The sequence below is a fragment of the Perca fluviatilis genome, chromosome 22 (genome assembly GCF_010015445.1).
Source record: "Perca fluviatilis chromosome 22, GENO_Pfluv_1.0, whole genome shotgun sequence".
Lineage (NCBI taxonomy): Eukaryota > Metazoa > Chordata > Actinopteri > Perciformes > Percidae > Perca > Perca fluviatilis.
The window spans coordinates 21,205,980-21,223,954 of NC_053133.1; the positions used below are offsets into that span (position 1 = coordinate 21,205,980).

Genomic DNA, 17,975 nt, shown 5'->3' on the forward strand with positions numbered 1-17,975 from the left:
TATCTGGTTTAAATGATGAAAACTGAAAGTTTACTTGCCCCAGATAACAGTTGAATTTTATTTATTTTTTTCAAAAGAAATGCTTCTAAAATAAAAAATAAAAAAAATCCTACATTTTGGCTGATACTGGGAAACAAACAGGATTTCCTGGTTAGGTGATGTCATCAAATATATGAAAGTTCAAAATAAAAGACCCATTTACACAATTAAACAGAAAACAATGCATTTTATATAGTTTATTATGAAAAAAAATAAGAAAAAGAATGTGTTGCTATATGGCAACACCATGAAACAGAGGGTTATCACTGAACACAGAAAATAAAGCATTATGATATTGGGTTTTCTTAGCGCACGTCGAAACAACTCGCGTCAATTAGCAGCCAGTAGAGGCTAAAGTACATATATCCTACATGTACATCACATACATCCTATAGAGCTCTATAGAGCATTTTAGTGTATTTCAGTTAATTGTTTTGGTTTTAAGGCATCTGCAATGTTTTGGTTCACTCTCATGGCTCTCATCAGTGTTGTTTTCAGCAGGCAGCTTTTTTTAGCAAAAAAAACACTAAAAAGCCCACAATAAACTTACCTGCTCATCGCCGAACAGCACACAGACAAAGTTAGCGACTAGCTTTTGAACATAGTGGAGCACTGAGATGGTGAAGAGACAGATATTTCCCTCAGGAGTTGGTAGGGACCAAAATCAGAGCTAAAAGGAGAGTGAATTTTCTTTATCAAGTGGACACAAACATAAATGATAATCTTGCTCCATTTCTGCTCAATGTGTAAATAAGCCACTAGCATGTTCACCATATCATCTTTATCGTGTTTACAGCTTGTTGCGCTGCCACCAAGTGGCCAAAGAATATAAAACGTAAACTGTGTTTTGGATTCCGGCAAAGCTTTTTTATTCATGAAGACGAGACAGATTAAAGATTGGAGGCTGAAAGATTTGTAATTTTAGATATAGCTGTGAGCCTAAATGTGTATCTCCTCCTGTCTCTATTGGTGTGTCTGGTATTCCTTTTCCTCCTGATCATAACAATCTGAAATCGGAATCTGACAAATTGTTTTGAAACTTCCTCCTATCTGCTCCATTTTGTGTACTTGTGTGCACCTTCACTTTCCTCCATTTTACTCGTCTCAGTGCACAGCCGCGCTGCTGTAATCCATTTCTTCACAACACCTCTGGGCTCCTCACCTCCCTGGGGTGAGGTGAGCCCTGCTGTCATCATCTTCTCTCTGCTTGTCTGCAGGTGGAAAATGTCCCTCTCTTATCTGCAGAGTCTGAAGAGGCTAAAACACAAGTACATTTTTTTTTTTTTTTTTAAATCTCGCTCATTGAGGCAAACATTGAGGCATTGTACAAGTGTCTGACTACATCTGGCATGCCTATGAAACACTAATAGCAACATCCTTTTTAGATGTTTGCCCTTTAAAGGGAGGAAAGTCCTGTTTTTAAAATGTATTTTGGTGACATCCTGGTTGCAAAGCAGCCAAGCAATCAATTCCCAAGTATCGCCTGTCAATCAAATGCTGTGTGCAATATTGTGCAATCTCCCCTCAGTTTTTCTGTTGATGGCTGCAACTGCTCCTGCTCCTCTTCTATTTATGCCACACAAACAATGCTGCTGCTTCTGGTAACATAAAAAGAAACATTTCCTGTGCATCAGAGGACTTTTCCCAGGAAAGACCCACCCAATAGCAAGTATACAAGCTTCCATGGGCTGACACAAACAGCAGGCACATAGGCTGTATTTATTAATAGGATTGATAGTCATTTTGTTTCAATTTGTCTTCATACATTCATGTGGTTTTTTTTATTAGTATTTTGATGGTTTGATGGTGATCAAGGTAAAGGCTTATTGTATTTGTAGAAAGTGTGGAGGTTTGTTTAATTAAAAGAAAGCAATTTTATTACAACAACTAACCAACTACATGGATTCTAATGTTGTACTCAGTAGGCAAGCTGTTAAATTTGTTTCATTCACTATTCTGTATTTTTTAATCGTGTTATTGTTTGGGGAATATTAGACTATAGATCCAAAATGTAAATGACAGAGAAAAAGTCACAATTACAAATCAGTCTGCTACTTCAGCTCTGTCTGCTATGGACAGCACCACGGATTTATCAAAACAGCACATTTTAGGCTACTGATATTTCAGAGCCATGGTAGGGGCCATAGATTCTAACTTGCACAAACCTTAGTCAGATAAAGGATCAATGAGTAAGACAGACTAGGGGATGGAGAGGACGGCAGGTTAACAAGAGGCATGTATTTTGGACACTTGGCATCCCCCCTCTAAGTATTTGTTGACATCTCTGAACACCATGACGTCACTAAAGAATACACCCAACAAGCTAACAAGTATGAACTATCTGATAAGTATAGCAGTTGTAAACAAGCCAACAGTTTTGCCAGATAGCTACCACTATACTGTAAGTAAGAGCATCCCGATATAATTCCTCAGTTTCGGCCTATAGTGGTGAAGATGCATACCATATACTGTGATCGCAATATCCCCATTTTGATTTTAGTCATTCTCCCCTCTCTCCCCTTATTTTCTTTAACCTATATCCACAAATAAAGGCAAAAAAGCCTCATTACTCAGGAAAACCAACTATAGCAAGTACATTGAGTCTAAAGTTCGGGCAGGAAACATGGGCAATCATTTTATTTTTTGGCCTTTGTGTTCTTTTCCAAATATCTTTGTCCAACCTGAGGATTTGTTTTCAATCACTAATTGTTGCCCTGTTGGACCCATTTTGTTCCGAGATCCCAGCAATTACTTTGGTGAGTACGATGTTTTTTTACAAAAAATTAAAACTCCAGTTGTAGATTTAAATCCTTAAATGTCGTCGCAGTAAATAAACACAATAAACACTTCCAAACTCTTCCAGCAAAAGAGTTTAAATTTGTTCATCTTCATCGTACAGGTCTTACATGTTTCAAGATAATGGAACATAACCAACAATGCAGCATAATACTATCTACAAATTGTACAATCCTGGTGCTGGAACTCCTGGCTACTATGGGAGCTGCACCAGCTCCCTTTTAGTCTACAATCCAGCGATCACGTTGATCCTCACCCTCCCTGCAGCAACATCCCCACTGCTCTTGAAGAGCCTCAACTCCTCTGCCTCCTGGATCCCTGACGTTCCGCTGACCTGCTGACCCCGGTCGGGACAGCAGAGTTTCCTTCTCTTCCACTGAGACTTCCTCTCATCAACAAGCACTTCACGTAACTCCCTTTCTCTCCTGAATAACAGGCCGCTCTCTTTTTGCTCTCCTCTGCTAACATTGAAAATGTTCTTGTGTTGTTAAAGAAATGTACGGATCTTCCATTGTCCTAATCCTTTGCACAACTTCTATCGTCTCTTAACTAAAATCTGGTTGCTTGTTATCATGTCATTGATTACTAGCTGTAATATGCTTGAACTGCCTTGCAAAACAAGATACTGTGCCAAACAATACAAACAAGGCTTTTATGACTAAATATCAATGCAAACATAAGCTGCAGACCCAGAACAGAGTCATAGATTATGTATTGTTAGAAGAAATTGGTGGTGAGAGATAAGGAGCATTATTTCTTTTTCTTTTTCTACATTCAGGGAGGTTTTGCTGAGCATACATAGTCTTATTCAGCACCTTCACAGGCTTATTTACATTTGTATACTCCCTGTAGCACTATTATCCACCACCTGCCATTGAAAAGATTCCAACAATTGCTCAAGGGAACTTCCACAACAGCTGTTTAGAGGAAAAAGAACATCACAACTAAGTTTCTTGGCTATAGGTTATTTTAGGGGAATCTTGGAATTTAACAGTATAGCACCAACAGTATCTCTGTTGAATACAATAAACTTGGACCAAAGCAGTGAACAGCAGTTATGCAAGGTGACTGGCAAAAAACTATGAGATTAGAAATAAAAAATCTCTGGTCTAAGTTTGAAGCACCAGTCTGCCAAAACACACAGCAACCAACTTTAAAATTCAAATGATGAAACAACATCCCTCTGTGTATAAAGAAAGCTGTGTAAGAAAACACCAATAAGATAATATTTAACCATATCATATCAAGCAAGCCAAGCCATGTATTTAGTCTTAAGATCTTGTTTTTTGCCTGAAAGAAAACATATTTCCATGTTTATACTTTCAAGTGTTGACAGCTTAAAAATCAAAAACTTGCCTTAAAAGCCCCTAAAAACGTGTTTTTAAATCTCTCTCTCTATAAAGAGACTAAATAGCAACAATTAAAGGTTAAAGGTCCCATAGCATGAACATTTCACTTTATGAGGTTGTTTAACATTAATATGACTTCCCCCAGCGTGCCTATGGTCCCCCAGTGGCTAGAAATGGCCATAGGTGTAAACCGAGCCCTGGGTAAACCCTGACGAACTTCCGTCAAATTTGAGATTTGCTCTGCAAGTCAGTCTGGCGAAGAGCCCGTTCAAACCCATTTCCAATGATCCCAAAATCGAGGAACCATCACAACCTCTGAGGCGGGCTTTACACCAATCACAACCATTGAGGTGGGCTTTAGGCGACGACGATGGCGCGACGACGATAGCGCAGCGACGGTGAGCAGCTTTTTGTTTACATTCAACATGACGGCTACTGAAGCTCAGCGTCACCCGGATCGTTGGTCTGATTGGTTGGACTATCCAATGCGCCCAGAGGCATTTGAGCGGCGTCCGTTGGTGACGCCCCTTTGGAAATGAATTGTCAATGAACCTTTCCCAGACCCACTCTCAGTTACAACTGAGAAGGGTCTGGTGTCAACCAGGCTATGGGTAACCTGCTCTGCCTTTGAGAAAATGAAAGCTCAGCTCTGGAATCAGCTCCTTATGAGGTCATAAGGAGCAAGGTTACCTCCCCTTTCTGTGCTTTGCCCACCCAGAGAATTTGGCCCGCTCATGAGAAAGAGAGAGACATCATGGCAAAGTGGCAGTTGGTCAAGGCCACACCCCCACCATCCACCTTGCCCCCGCCCTCCTCCTCAACAGACACAGAAATGGCACATCCTAAGGAAAGCTCATTATGGGACTGGCTCTAGTGGCTGTAATTCTGCACCAAGGCTAAATTTCGGGAAAGAGACTTCAGATACAGTATTAGGGGACTACTAAGGTCTATATAAAAGCATCCAAAAAGCAGCATGTCATAGGACCTTTAAAGGTTTGGGAGGGAAAAAACAGCCTGCTCACCTGTGTCTCATTGCCCAATCACCCTGCCGGTATATATACCATCCCCCTTTTCCCCACTCACTTACCAGATTATTAATGTTGCATTGTGCCCTTGCGTTCCAGCAACCTGAACCTTGTATCCTTGTAACACCCTAAAACTCTATTAATCTACTTCATCAGGGCCGTGTGGCTGTTGTTTGATTGGATTTGACCGACATTCGTGGCAACACAAGCAAACAAACCCACAACTGTCATTACTGTTTTGGTTCAAATGTAACTAAACTCTGATTAGTGCAGGGTAGTGTCACATTTCTCCAACTGAGCTACATCCGTTTCAAACCAGCGAGAAAATCTAGGACAAAAACACAAACACAGAAGTCTCTCATTGGAAATAAAAACTGATACAAACTGTTCTTACTTTGGCAGAAGATTGTTCTCATGTCCCTTACTGATAGTGAAGGAGATGATTGAGAAAATAGTTTCAACACCTTAAAAAAGAAATACATTTGTTGAGATTATTTTTTTTTTTAAATATCATCAAATGCAAGGCACGTGTCTGTCCCAAACACTGGTCAGACCTAATGTGTGAAAAAGGACAATTTTGACATTTACAGTATATTACTGTATATTTTATATACAGATATTAATTCACACTGAATTGCTGAAGATAAAGATGATGATGATGATGATGATGATGATGATGATGATGATGATGATGAAGTCGATGCATCAGCCAATCTGTTACATATTTTCTCACAAAAGCTATACTTTTTAACATATATTTTCAAGCCCAAACATTAGGTAGTGATTAAAAAGGAACAATCTCTTGTCACAACCTTGCACAAGACACATTTTGAACAATTTCACTTTTGCTACAGACATGCATTTCGTGTAAATACAGAAACAGCACAAGGCTTTCTGACGACTGGACAAATTATATAATGCTGTAAACAGAGTATTTTTGCATTGCGGTATATCTTGCCCCGCTTTCTTGTGTGTTTCTGCTCATATGTGTGAAACAGAACGAGACAGTGACACAGGGGCAGGCAGAAATAAGTGTGCTGTGTTTTTAGACTGTGGCATCTGACAAAGGAGGAGGGGATGAACAGATGTACTTTGTTCATGAGTCGACAGGTGTACCAGAGAGCTCTCTTCCCTCTCCACTTTCCCGACAAGCAAGCAGACGCTCCCATCCAGATCTCCTCTGAGCCGTACGCCTCTCTCCTCCCTTTCCTGTCCCTCAGCTAGAAACTGGCCCACAGTACCCGCAGGTGGGACCTCACCGGCGACTCGAGCATCGTGCCGGGGATCCCATTAAAAAAGCAACTCTGTGTGCTGTGTTCTCTCAAGTGTAAAACCTATTTCATTCCCTACGAGCCAAACAGCTTGCAGTGGCTTGACGCTCGGGTGGTTTGTTGCAGATGGAAAGAGCTGCAGAGGCTTGGGTTTGTTTGTTTTGGCATTTGGTTGTGATCCAGATACAGTTTGTGGCATGGAGTTTTTGACTCGGCTAAGAATCGTGACTATAAATTCTAGTGGTGAGTCCCAAGCATTGCCCTGTCTACCAAGTTTGGGATTCTTGCATGTTAAGATCAAATTGTGGATAAGACCTCGTAAAGAAAAACCTTAAAATCATGATACATTGGGAGTAACTTCCCTGTTATTTGCAGCATTGTACTGCATTTCAAAATCAAAATGTGGTAGCTTCATTATAGGACCCGATATATGTTGGAATATCCTCGCAAGGCTTTAAAACAATGGTTATATGTACAGTATGCTCTCCAGAAACCTGACATCAGTCGTTTGTAGCGATTATTTTCTGTTACCAATAATCTGATAATTATGTTTTGATTAATTCATTCATTGTCTCATCTATATACCAATCACAAACTCTGAGAGCCCAAGGTGACATCCCCAAATGTCTTGTTTTTGGAGAAGCTGCATATGAAATCTCTCAGACGCAAAGGTGGTAGGAATGTGACATTGTGACTGACTAAAGCGGAGACCACGTGTTATGTATCTTACCCAAATGTAACCAAACCTTAACCATATAGAGGTGGAATGTCCTTTTAAATTGCATTGACAAATGACAAATGATTGAATGATGAATCATTGTGATGCTTGGGTATGAGGACTGAAGATGAGGTACAATGTTGGCAAATCACCCAGAAGAACCCACTTACTGATTTTGTTTCCAAATGGCTTTTGTTGAAGTTAAAACTCTATAAATGATGAGCTTTTGGGACTCTCAAAGTAAGCCTGGTCTTGATGATTTACAGGAGCTGAGTGGGTAAAGCTTGATTGAAGAGTGGATTTTTTTTAAATCTCTGTTACATATGAAAATTGTTTGATACTGTATTTGAAGATACATATAATAAGAATGTAAATGGTTTCCATAAGAGACCAAGTGTGTTTTGGTGTATGCTTATTTAGCTTAAGCCATAACTATAAGATAGTTAGGGTCACAGTGGCCTCAAGCACAGTACATTGAGTAATAATAACAAGTGAAACAGGAGCAGAATGTACTGCTTCGCATGAGAGCAAATGAGGACGAGACATAATACAGTGGCTAATTCCAATTTAACAAATGCGCGGGGATATATAGGTCTTTTATTTGGAGTCAGGCACATTGTCCCAAAAGGGGGGACACAGAGGAGGAAAATCCCCAACAATACTTTAACACGTAGCAGATACTTGTCCAAATAGTCAAAACATCTGCAAACGCCTCCATTTTCTACTATTTTCCCAGGCAAAGATTTAGCAGACACTGGGGTTTGGATCTGTATAGTCTTTAAAATTCAGTTTCTTCCTGACCTTGATGCAAAGATATTTCTGAAGCAAGGAGTGGCAAAATGCCAAACCTCCTGTGCTTCTAAGGATAAAAGAGACAAAGGAAAAGACAATCAGCTTTCCTCGCTGCCATTAAGAGAATTCAGACTATTTTAATTGTGGCTGGCACTTAAATACTTTAACTCAGTGAAAAGCCCTCTTAATCAAGACTTTTTACTTCTAACCCAGGTGCTAAGAACAACAAATGTAAAAGCTTTAATGAAATAATAACATGCTTAATCACCACTATTCTAAAAACACATCTGCAAAAACACCAGTCCTTGTGTAACGAAAAATTTATTCAAAATGTATTATATTAATGTTTTCTTGGTCGAGTTCTATGATGGTAAACGGATTGGGAAGACTTGTTGTAGCTGTCCTTTTATTTTCACCTGCTCAAAGTTTTCAGATTCAACATTTAAATTAAAATTAAAATGCTAGCTCGATGTCAGCCTCATCATGTCAGTCAGTGATGTTTTTGGTGTTTCTGTGGAAAAACATCACAAGCGTGTGCATGGGTGTGATCTGACCTTCGGAGGGATAGACACTCAATCAAACAACAAATCACACTGAGGGCACAGTCGCAGCCAGAAATCCCTGACTATAACACTGAAGATTATAGCAAAACATACAGATTCACACGATATAAGTCCGCAGGCGTGAGAGCGTGAGGAGAATTTAATGACATTGCTCCACTGGACTCTGGTCTGACAGGAAACTTTAATCATTATTTGAATCTTGGCTGTCTCACTTGTTGGCAAAATGCCTTTAAATACATTAAAAAGGGAGATTCGAAGGACTACTGTAGGAAAAGGGCTCCATTTTTTTAATGACAAATGTGTTTCAGTAAAGAGAATATTATGAGTAAATTTACATTAACATATATCCTTTTCAGGCACATTTATCAGACTTTAACCATATGCTGCAGAGTGAGACATTAATTTATTTAATAGCCATGCCAACATACCGTTTCACATTTCATCACGACTTATAATTTACTTTGAATGGCATTTTGACCTTTTCAAATATCACAATTTCACATGGCTTTCTTTCAAAGTCAGGGTTGATGTGCTTTGAATAGTTCACCATGTTCTTTTTTCACAAAGCAAATCTGTCATAAAAGCATTCATCATTTAACCGCATATTCCATTAAGACATTAAAGCTGACAATATGCCCTTGCCCCCTACGGCATTCGTAAAAAGTGGAATAGGAAGAAGATCAGAGACGTGTATATCACCATCAAGGCTTTAAAAAAACACTGCCGTCTGGCTTGTGACAACTGCTGTGATCTGAAATGGCTGTGGAAAGCAAATCTGCATAGACAAACACAAGCAGACAACACACACACACACACACACGCACACTTGCTGTGTCTGTCTGTGTCTCTTGCACCGACAAACACAGTGATTCTTATTTCTGTCACAGGGAGAGGTGCAGGTGCTGTAACCTTTTGCTGCTAGTCCTGTCAGAGTGAAAAACCCAGCTGTGTGGTGGGAATGACATACTGCAAATAGGCCTTCAGCTTCTTATTGGCATTCAGGGAGCCTAACACTTTACTCGCACACACACACACACACACACACACACACACACACACACACACACACACACACAGATCCACTTCCTCGCTTGTCACCCTGCATATTGATAAGCCCCATCCAGAGCACCATCTTGTGGACATTTCCAACTCTGGTGGCTGTCTAAAATGTCACTTTTGATTACATCCAATTAAGTAACTGACTAATGAAGTTCAATCAAAAGTGCCTTTATTTTTTTTGTCTTAAGACGAAGTTTTAATTAAGAATCTAATTAATGAAAATCAATTTTCTATATGCTTTAAATATATATATAATAAAATATGGCATCATTAGCATTGTCTGTCTCCATCTCTCCTTGAAACTTGGCTCAGTGAGACATACTGAGCCAAGTTTTGAAGTTGGATCAAAGTTATAAGTTTAAAAGCAACAAGCAGAACTGCAGTTTTTTTTTTTTTTTTTTTTTTGCATGACTAACAGCAACAAAAATGACTAACAACACTCTTTGGCTGAGAAACACACAAACACACCCTCTCCCTCTGCACAGATCCAACTACCAGCTCATGAAGATTACATTCAAAATGCAATGTGTGCATGTGCTGGCACGATATCTGTCTCCCCAGGGTGTGTAGCGGTGAAACCCCACCGCCTGTGCTGTGGTGCAGCCATCTGGATCACAGTGGGGAGCACCTGACACCTTAACACTGCATCTGCTACTCTACTCGCCAATAGTTTCCAACTGAAAACCTTTTCCTCTCTATTTATAAAATAAATGTTTTAGCCCTAAAGGCATTTATCTAATGCATTTCATACCAAATCTTTTCATATTTGTTGATTTCCTGTGATTCTGCTGTCGTTTCTTAGAACTTTTATTGATGCTTCAGGGATTAGATGCCCCCTTTTCAGGAGCTTCCTGCCTCGTCCATTTACACATTTATATCTTTAAAGCACTAATCAGTATTATATTAACAAAAGATCAAATAACTACTTTTAATGTGAAAGGGTGTTGTTCATAGTGACAAACCCTGTGCAGTTTCCCCTTCAGCTTTACGAAGCGTTTTAGCATCTTTCAGCTCATTGTTTTTATGGTGCGCAACTTTAATATTTTGGTGTCACTCTCACCGCTGTCATCAACGTTGATTTCATGCACAGCATGGGAGCTGTTTTCATAGTGTAGCATTTAGCAGCTAAATTGTCAGATACAAGGTACCCACAGGTTTCGACAAGTTAAATTTAAGACTTTTTAAGACCTTTTTAACACCATTTAGAATAAAATGTAATACCAACTTCATGAACATACTGGGATATAATGGAATATCAGAAATTATTGTAGGCTATAAAAATAATTGTTTACCAATTACTTGAATTTAATGCATTTTAGTACTCAATAGCTTTGTAACGTAACAATGGAGTTATTTAATCTTAATTTAATTGAAGACTTTTAAGGCCTTATTTTTCAAAATTATATTTAAGACATTTTTAAGACTTTTAAGGCCCTGCAGGTACTCTGCAGATTCTATTCTTCAGCAGGTGGTAGAGACCAAAAATAGAGCTAAAGAGAGTGAATATTGGACTTATATTAATTAAGTTAATCATATCGATAGTGACAAATATAATGTAAAAATAGTGACTAATGTGTTGCAAAGTAGTCAAAGTAATTAGTTATTGCAAGTTAAAGCTTTTCAATACAACCACCTCTACTGAATAATAAACAAAATCTTCATTCAAGTCATCTCCACCTTGAAAATCTTCTTTCCTTATTTATGTCAACATGCGTTGGTTTGTTTACCAGCCTGACTCATGTCTTCACCTTGCTCCAGACTTACTGACTAACTAGCTCAGCCAGAGGTCGCCATGAAGACAAGCACTCAGCTGGGCCCGGGTACACCCGTGCCCTCTGGTGTCAAGTTTCTACAACAGGACGCAGCCGCAGCATACTGATAACTGCCCGCTGCCCGCAAGTGGAGATGAAAAAAATCTATACTTCATCTTCAGGTGCAGTCCTAATAGAAATGACAGTGTGAAGCCTCTGCAATAGAGCTTGTACTTACAGCGGTGGACGGAAATGCCTGACACTATGATTCAGTCCAGTACAGCAAGACTACAAACTCCAGCCTCAAAATGAGTTCGATCAATTCCTCTCTCAAATGAACATTACAGTATACTATTTAATGATGCTACATATGTGAGTTTGAGCTTGTTATGTGAATTTCTACATGCAATTTTAATGATTTCCAGAAGAACAAATCTCTTTGGAACAACACGCTTTCATCATTACAAACAGCAGTCATGACGATCTCCTTTGTGACTTCATTTCCACTAAATCAGAGGCAGGAAAAGCATGGAGGAAAGAAAAGTGCAAAAACCTTGAACTGACTTGCAAAACAAAATTCAAAGAGAGTAGGGCACAGTGCGCATGGTTGTATCTTCCCTTTGAAAATGTTCTGTTTAATTACCTTTCATAAGTCACCTTTAATTTCATGCAGATTCAGATGATGAAGACGCAGCCACATCAACAGTTTAGTCAAGAAAACAGTTTACCGTTAAATCAACAGAAAATTAATTAGCGACTACTGTGTTAACTGATTAATTGTTTCAGCCTATTTTCAAGCAAAACTGCCAAATATTACCTGGTTCCATTTGCTCAAATGTGAAGTATTTGCTGATGTTCTTTTTTGAAATAGGATAGTTAACAGAATATGTTTTTGTTAGGGACTGTTGGTTATTTGCAATGATGGATATTTTTCACTAGTCTACAGTTAATCAAGGAAATAGCCAGCAGCTTAATTAATAAGGAAAATAATAATTTGTTGCAGAAAGCAAAGATTTATACACAAAAGAATATTCATTAATAAAAATAAAAGAATCTCCTTTGTTCCTGAAACAATATCACAGAGCACACATTTGTCTTTCTTTGCATTGAATAAACAGAATGCTTAGAATACTTAGGGTTGGGTATCGTTTGGATTTTTACAATTACGATGCCAAACCGGTACTTTTCCTAAACCAATTCTTGAAAAACTGAAAAATGACATCAAAGATATAATATGTTTACTAGCGATCACTTGCAATGACTGGTTAATATGGTTTTACGTCCATTTTGGTGAGCCCATGGGGAAAATATGGCATTTTAAAAGTAGCCTACATTTACAGTAGCTAGCTAACGGTAGACTACATACAAAGTGTGATATTTTTTCCGTTTCGGAGTGACAGAGGGAAAATATTTCAGTCGACACATTATGTGGAACCAAAAGTGGAACCGGGTTTTGGTACCAAACCCGTTTTCCTATAATGCAGTAACCTCTTTTAATTTTCATCTTATCTGCAGTCCTCATTTTGCCATGAAATGTCAAAATGCATTGGAAGTAAACTGACTGACATGTCCAACATGAAGAGACATACAGTTCAGTTGGTCACTGTGTTTGTCCTTAGACTTTATGACAGTCCCGCTGTCGTGGTCCATTATAGCTGAGAGAAGAGTTGAGCCGCATTGTCAACGTTTACAGATTCCTTTGGTGGCTCTCTGACAACCTAAAAAAAAAAAAAAAACATAATTAGCATTAATTATGTCAAAAGGATTAAAATGCTGGATGATAAACATGAGTTTCAAATGTCAACAATTTACACCTCTACCTGCGTTTGTTTCTTTGGTTCAGGAGCAACAGACTTTGAAATGCTCCTAACATCCCTCTGGACTTCTGTGAAGATTTGATTGAGGTTCTCCACCTTCTCATTTTTCACTGCATTGATCTGTGAAGTCACAAATGAAAGTATGCTAGAGCAGGTCCAACATACAAAAGAGAAGAAAATATAGGCAAAAAGAAAATAGATCTTACATGTTTGAGCGTTGTCGTGACAGGTTTAGCTTTGTTCTTGGGCTTCAAGTGCTTGTTTGCGACTTGAAAGACGTTCTTCTGCTTTTTCCCCTTTTGTTTATTCTTCCCCATGTTACCTGTGGAGACAACACCAGTCAGCTTGGATAGGCGCATGGGATGATACTTCATTTCAATACCATAGCCTCTGTTTTATCCTTTGTTTTTTCCTTTACTGGTTTGCCTTAAAGTATTAGTTCCCACATTGATCACACACGCTCACTACTCTAAAAAGGACAGCTGTTGAGGTTTTTTTCAAGGCTCTCTACATGCCTCCTTCACTCAGTAGGAACCTGATTAGCAACATTTCTGTTTACACCAAAAACTCGCTCCTTAAGACAGTGAGTCATAAAACGTGAACAGGGTCAAAAGGTTCAGATGATATAAATGAATAAAGTAGTATGAATACATCCTTCTGAATGTGGCATAAATTGAGGCCAAACACACCAATATGTTTTCTGTTAAATTCACAACATTTTACATTGTCAAAGCTGACCTTCTTGCAATTTCATGCAGTGTCTAGACTCTTACCAAGAGTTGCACCATAAACAAAACAAAGCCTGATCCCAGTTGTCTGTCTGTTTATTTGTAGGGTTGGTGGAAAAAGACATACATAAGCTGAGTTTTAGAAAAGCACTTTCCAAATGAATAGATCGCAATGCACAAGCACTAATTGTAATAGTATGATAATAGACTACTAGCCTATATAGAACCTTTTTATACAGTAAATGTAAAATGCAACCTTATGCGCTTTCATTAAAGGAAATCGGCCAACCAAATATAAAAAAGAACACAAAATAGAGAGAATTTGTATTAACTAATCCTACAGTCAAATGCAGGTACAATTTTGAGGTACTTGTACTTTAAAATTTTTACGTGACTTTTAACATTAATGCATCACTATAAATAGTGATGCATTAATCTGTAAGAAATGCATGTTATAAATTTATAATCCAGTGATATAATATTAAAAGGGCCATTCTGCGTAATGCGTACTTTTACTTTTGATACTTTAAGTAACGTTATAACGTTAGCTAGTTAAAAATGCCAATACGTGTATATGTTAACATGAGTAAGATCTTGAATGCAGGACTTGTAACAGAGTATGTTATTATATGTTTACACTATGTACAAGATCTGAGTACTTCTTCCACCACTGGTTAAGTGTGAAGGCAACTAGACAACCTTTTAGTGATAAACCAGCTGACGTACTGTATAGGTTACATGTGAGGCTACAGTTATTTTCGTCACCATCTAGCTAAAGAAGTTGATTAATTTGACTAAATGGCGTATTTTGTTCACAAAAGAGATCGAAAACAGTGCGTTTACAGCGTAAGGACTTAACAATAAAAACGTATAAACACACCGTAATTCAGGAGCTGATGTTTGGCGTTGATATCCTCATGTGCTCGCTAGGTAGCTACTTAGTGGGTGCCCTTTCTGTCACGTCATCTGTTTGCGACGACTGTTGACACTGGTTTCCCATGTCACGCCTTTTCTCATAGAATTTAAATCCCGTATGTCAATGTTTAAATCTCTACTGAAGTCACTTAGAACGTTGGATAACAAAAAAGTTTTCCCTGAAACCTCTGACTAAATTGATGTCTTCTTGTACATTTTTCTTTGTTTTGTTTATATTGTATACATATATATTTTCTCTTTTTTTATATCTCTCCTTTGTATCGCTTCGTTTGTTTCTATATATGTATTTTTTTAATTTTTATTATTATTTTTATAAGTTTGTGCACTTGTTGTTCACGTGCTATCATTGCTTACCTGATTTTTGTAATCTACATTTTGTCAATAAAAAATAAAAAAATAAAAAATAAATAAATACGGTTTCCCATGTCCCGCCCTGCTCTCCCTCATTCACACCTCTGATTGGCTTACCCCGACATTCTTACCTAACCCTAGCCAATCCCACTCCTCTTGCCTAATCTAACCTAACCAACGAGATCAGGCAGCGAGTGCTAGCAAATCAGAGGGGAAGTAAGGCGGGTCATACCTTCGCCATCCTAGGGGGGAAAAAACCAAACGGAAAAAACTCCGTTGTTCAGGTTGTCGTTTTTCCGTATTGAAAAATGGCGACCAGAATACTAAAGCGAACCGGCGTTTCACATGACATGTGTGAGCAACTCAAACGACATCAAATAGAAAGCTGCAAGGACCTGTTGTCTCTGTCTGCTGTTGACGTGATGCATGTTGCAGGGCTGAGCTACCAGAAGGCCTCAGTGCTGCTGCAGTCAGTGAGCAAAGCTGTTGCACCGCCAGTCACGACGGCTCTGGAGCTGTGGAAGCAACAGTCGTGTTTCTCCACGTCGTTACCTGCTCTGGATAAACTTCTGAGAGGAGGCCTGCCCTGTGGGACCATCACAGAGGTCACAGGGCCCTCTGGCTGTGGGAAGACTCAGATGTGCTTGATGCTGAGTGTTTTGGCCACTCTGCCAAAGAGTGAGGGAGGCCTGGAGAGCAGTGTTATCTACATCGACACAGAGTCAGCTTTCTCTGCTGAGAGGCTGGTAGAGATCGCTCAGAGCCGGTTCCCAGACTACTTCAGCAGTAAGGAGAGAGTCCTGCAGATGGCCGGGCGGGTGCACCTCTTCAGGGAGCTCACCTGTCAAGATGTCCTCAACAGGCTGGATAGATTAGAAGAGGACATCATCTCAACCGGAGCGGGTCTCATCATCCTGGACTCTGTGGCCTCAGTGGTGAGAAAGGAGTTTGACACAACGCTGCCTGGCAACCTGATGCACCGCAGCAACCTGCTGGGTCACGAGGCCTCCACCCTGAAATACCTGGCCCACCAGTTCAACATACCTGTGGTACTCACCAACCAGATCACAACTCATGTGGGATCTAAGGTGGATCCTGGGTTTGTGACAGCGGCTCTGGGTAACACCTGGAGTCACAGTGTCAACACGCGTCTTATCGTCCAGTATGTGGATGCACACCAGAGACAGATACTGATAGCCAAGTCACCCGTGGCCCCGTTTGCTGTGCTGAACTACACCATCGAGAAGCAGGGCATCTGTATAGATGGAGATGATAGTCGGGAGAGTTTGTATGAGGGCACAGATCCAGGCCTCCAGCCAATCAGGGTACAGACTGGATTCAACTACAACTTGAACACGTCTACAGACTGCACTGACTAAACACAGCTCACCTGTGTGTGTGTGTGTGTGTGTGTGTGTGTGTGTGTGTGTGTGTGTGTGTGTGTGTGTGTGTGTGTGTGTGTGTGTGTGTGTGTGTGTGTGTGTGTGTGTGTGTGTTTGTAGTGACAAAGCTACTATTTTATTAAAGCCAATACATATTTCACCTCACATGTTGTGTCTTTACTCACAGACAGCTAAAAGTTATCTAACATAAACACCATCAGTTTGAAGGAGAACTTCATTGGGAAAACTACTTCCTTCATTCCAGTCTCAACTTTTATTTAAAAAAAATACAACCATAACATTTTTCATGTTCACAAAACCCCAAAATATGACCCTGAATATTTGATTTCCAGTGAATAAAAGCAGAAAACACTTGTTTGTTTTGGACGTGGAGCCTTCAAAACAAAAGCACAGAAGTGTAAATCTTTTGCAATAATGATTTTCTAACATTATCTAATTAATGCCACACACTGTTTGGCACCCCATTTTGCGCCAAATTACACTGTCGCCATACTACTGAAATTCATGGTACAGTAGGTCTATGATTTGACATTTTAGAAGTTATCGTTGGAGAAATTACAGCATGACATTTGAATTACTGTATTGCAATTTTAATTTAATTGGATTAAGATTGAATTAATATGAATTTAGTTTCTGTTGGTTATGTTTATTTGCCTCAAACCTGCATGGAGAGAATAAAAAAACGAAAAAGATGCACCAAAAGCCTTGTAGTCCCACTGACCAACAGCAGGTGGCACCTTAATACCGTCACAGCTGCTGTGTTCATCTCAGCATGTTTGATTTTCTGATCGGCTGAGCTATCATTGAACACTGAGCTGTTTTGGCCACAAGGATGATGATCAGGGGCGTAGCAAAATATTCTGGGCCCTTTAGAAAGGCATTCTCAATGGATCCCTCCCCACATCCACAGCTATTCATTCTAGCATCGTTTTGGGCCCTCCTTACATGAGGACTCTGGGTACTCAGTCCCCTTTCCACCCCCAGTCCGACACCCTTGATGATGTACGTCAATAGAAGGATGAAAGCATGACCCCCAAGACAATTTGTTCTTAATTATTTTGTTTGTAATACTTGTCATGCAAATTATGGCACGCTTTTTGGCATAGGTTACTAATATGCGATTATAATGTGTTGGTGGGTCAATTCTTTATCAGTAAACACGGAGTCAGCCTACTTGCAGTACTAGGCCTGTCGATGATAAATCAGTTTTTCTTAACTGTTTTGCGGAGCATTAACCCGCCAGAACTCTCCTGTCGAACATGCTCTTATTCCAAAGACACTAGTTGTGTTTTTGATTAAAAGTGTGTTTTATTTGCCTATAGGAGATAACAATTACTTTTTTTTTGTTTGGAGATCCAACTGAAATTCTGCAAATAA

General features: G+C 39.3%; 2 protein-coding genes across 3 annotated transcripts; one reads left to right on the forward strand and one right to left on the reverse strand.

Moving 5' to 3' along the window:
• Positions 1-11,700: 11,700 nt before the first annotated feature.
• On the reverse strand, positions 11,701-15,688 carry rbis (ribosomal biogenesis factor). Of its 2 annotated transcripts, none has more exons than XM_039790669.1 (4): positions 15,591-15,688; positions 13,387-13,502; positions 13,184-13,300; positions 11,701-13,081 (listed from the first exon to the last, which is right to left on the reverse strand). In XM_039790669.1, the coding sequence occupies exons 2-4, from the start codon at positions 13,495-13,497 to the stop codon at positions 13,013-13,015; spliced, it is 297 nt and encodes a 98-aa protein (XP_039646603.1). In that variant the 5' UTR covers positions 13,498-13,502; positions 15,591-15,688; the 3' UTR covers positions 11,701-13,012. The 2 variants fall into 2 exon arrangements, with proteins under 2 accessions (XP_039646603.1, XP_039646602.1); XM_039790668.1 differs by lacking the exon at positions 15,591-15,688 and adding an exon at positions 14,789-14,913.
• On the forward strand, positions 15,386-16,742 carry rad51b (RAD51 paralog B). Its single transcript, XM_039790666.1, has one exon. The coding sequence runs from the start codon at positions 15,504-15,506 to the stop codon at positions 16,572-16,574; it is 1,071 nt and encodes a 356-aa protein (XP_039646600.1). The 5' UTR covers positions 15,386-15,503; the 3' UTR covers positions 16,575-16,742.
• The last annotated feature ends 1,233 nt before the right edge of the window (positions 16,743-17,975 follow it).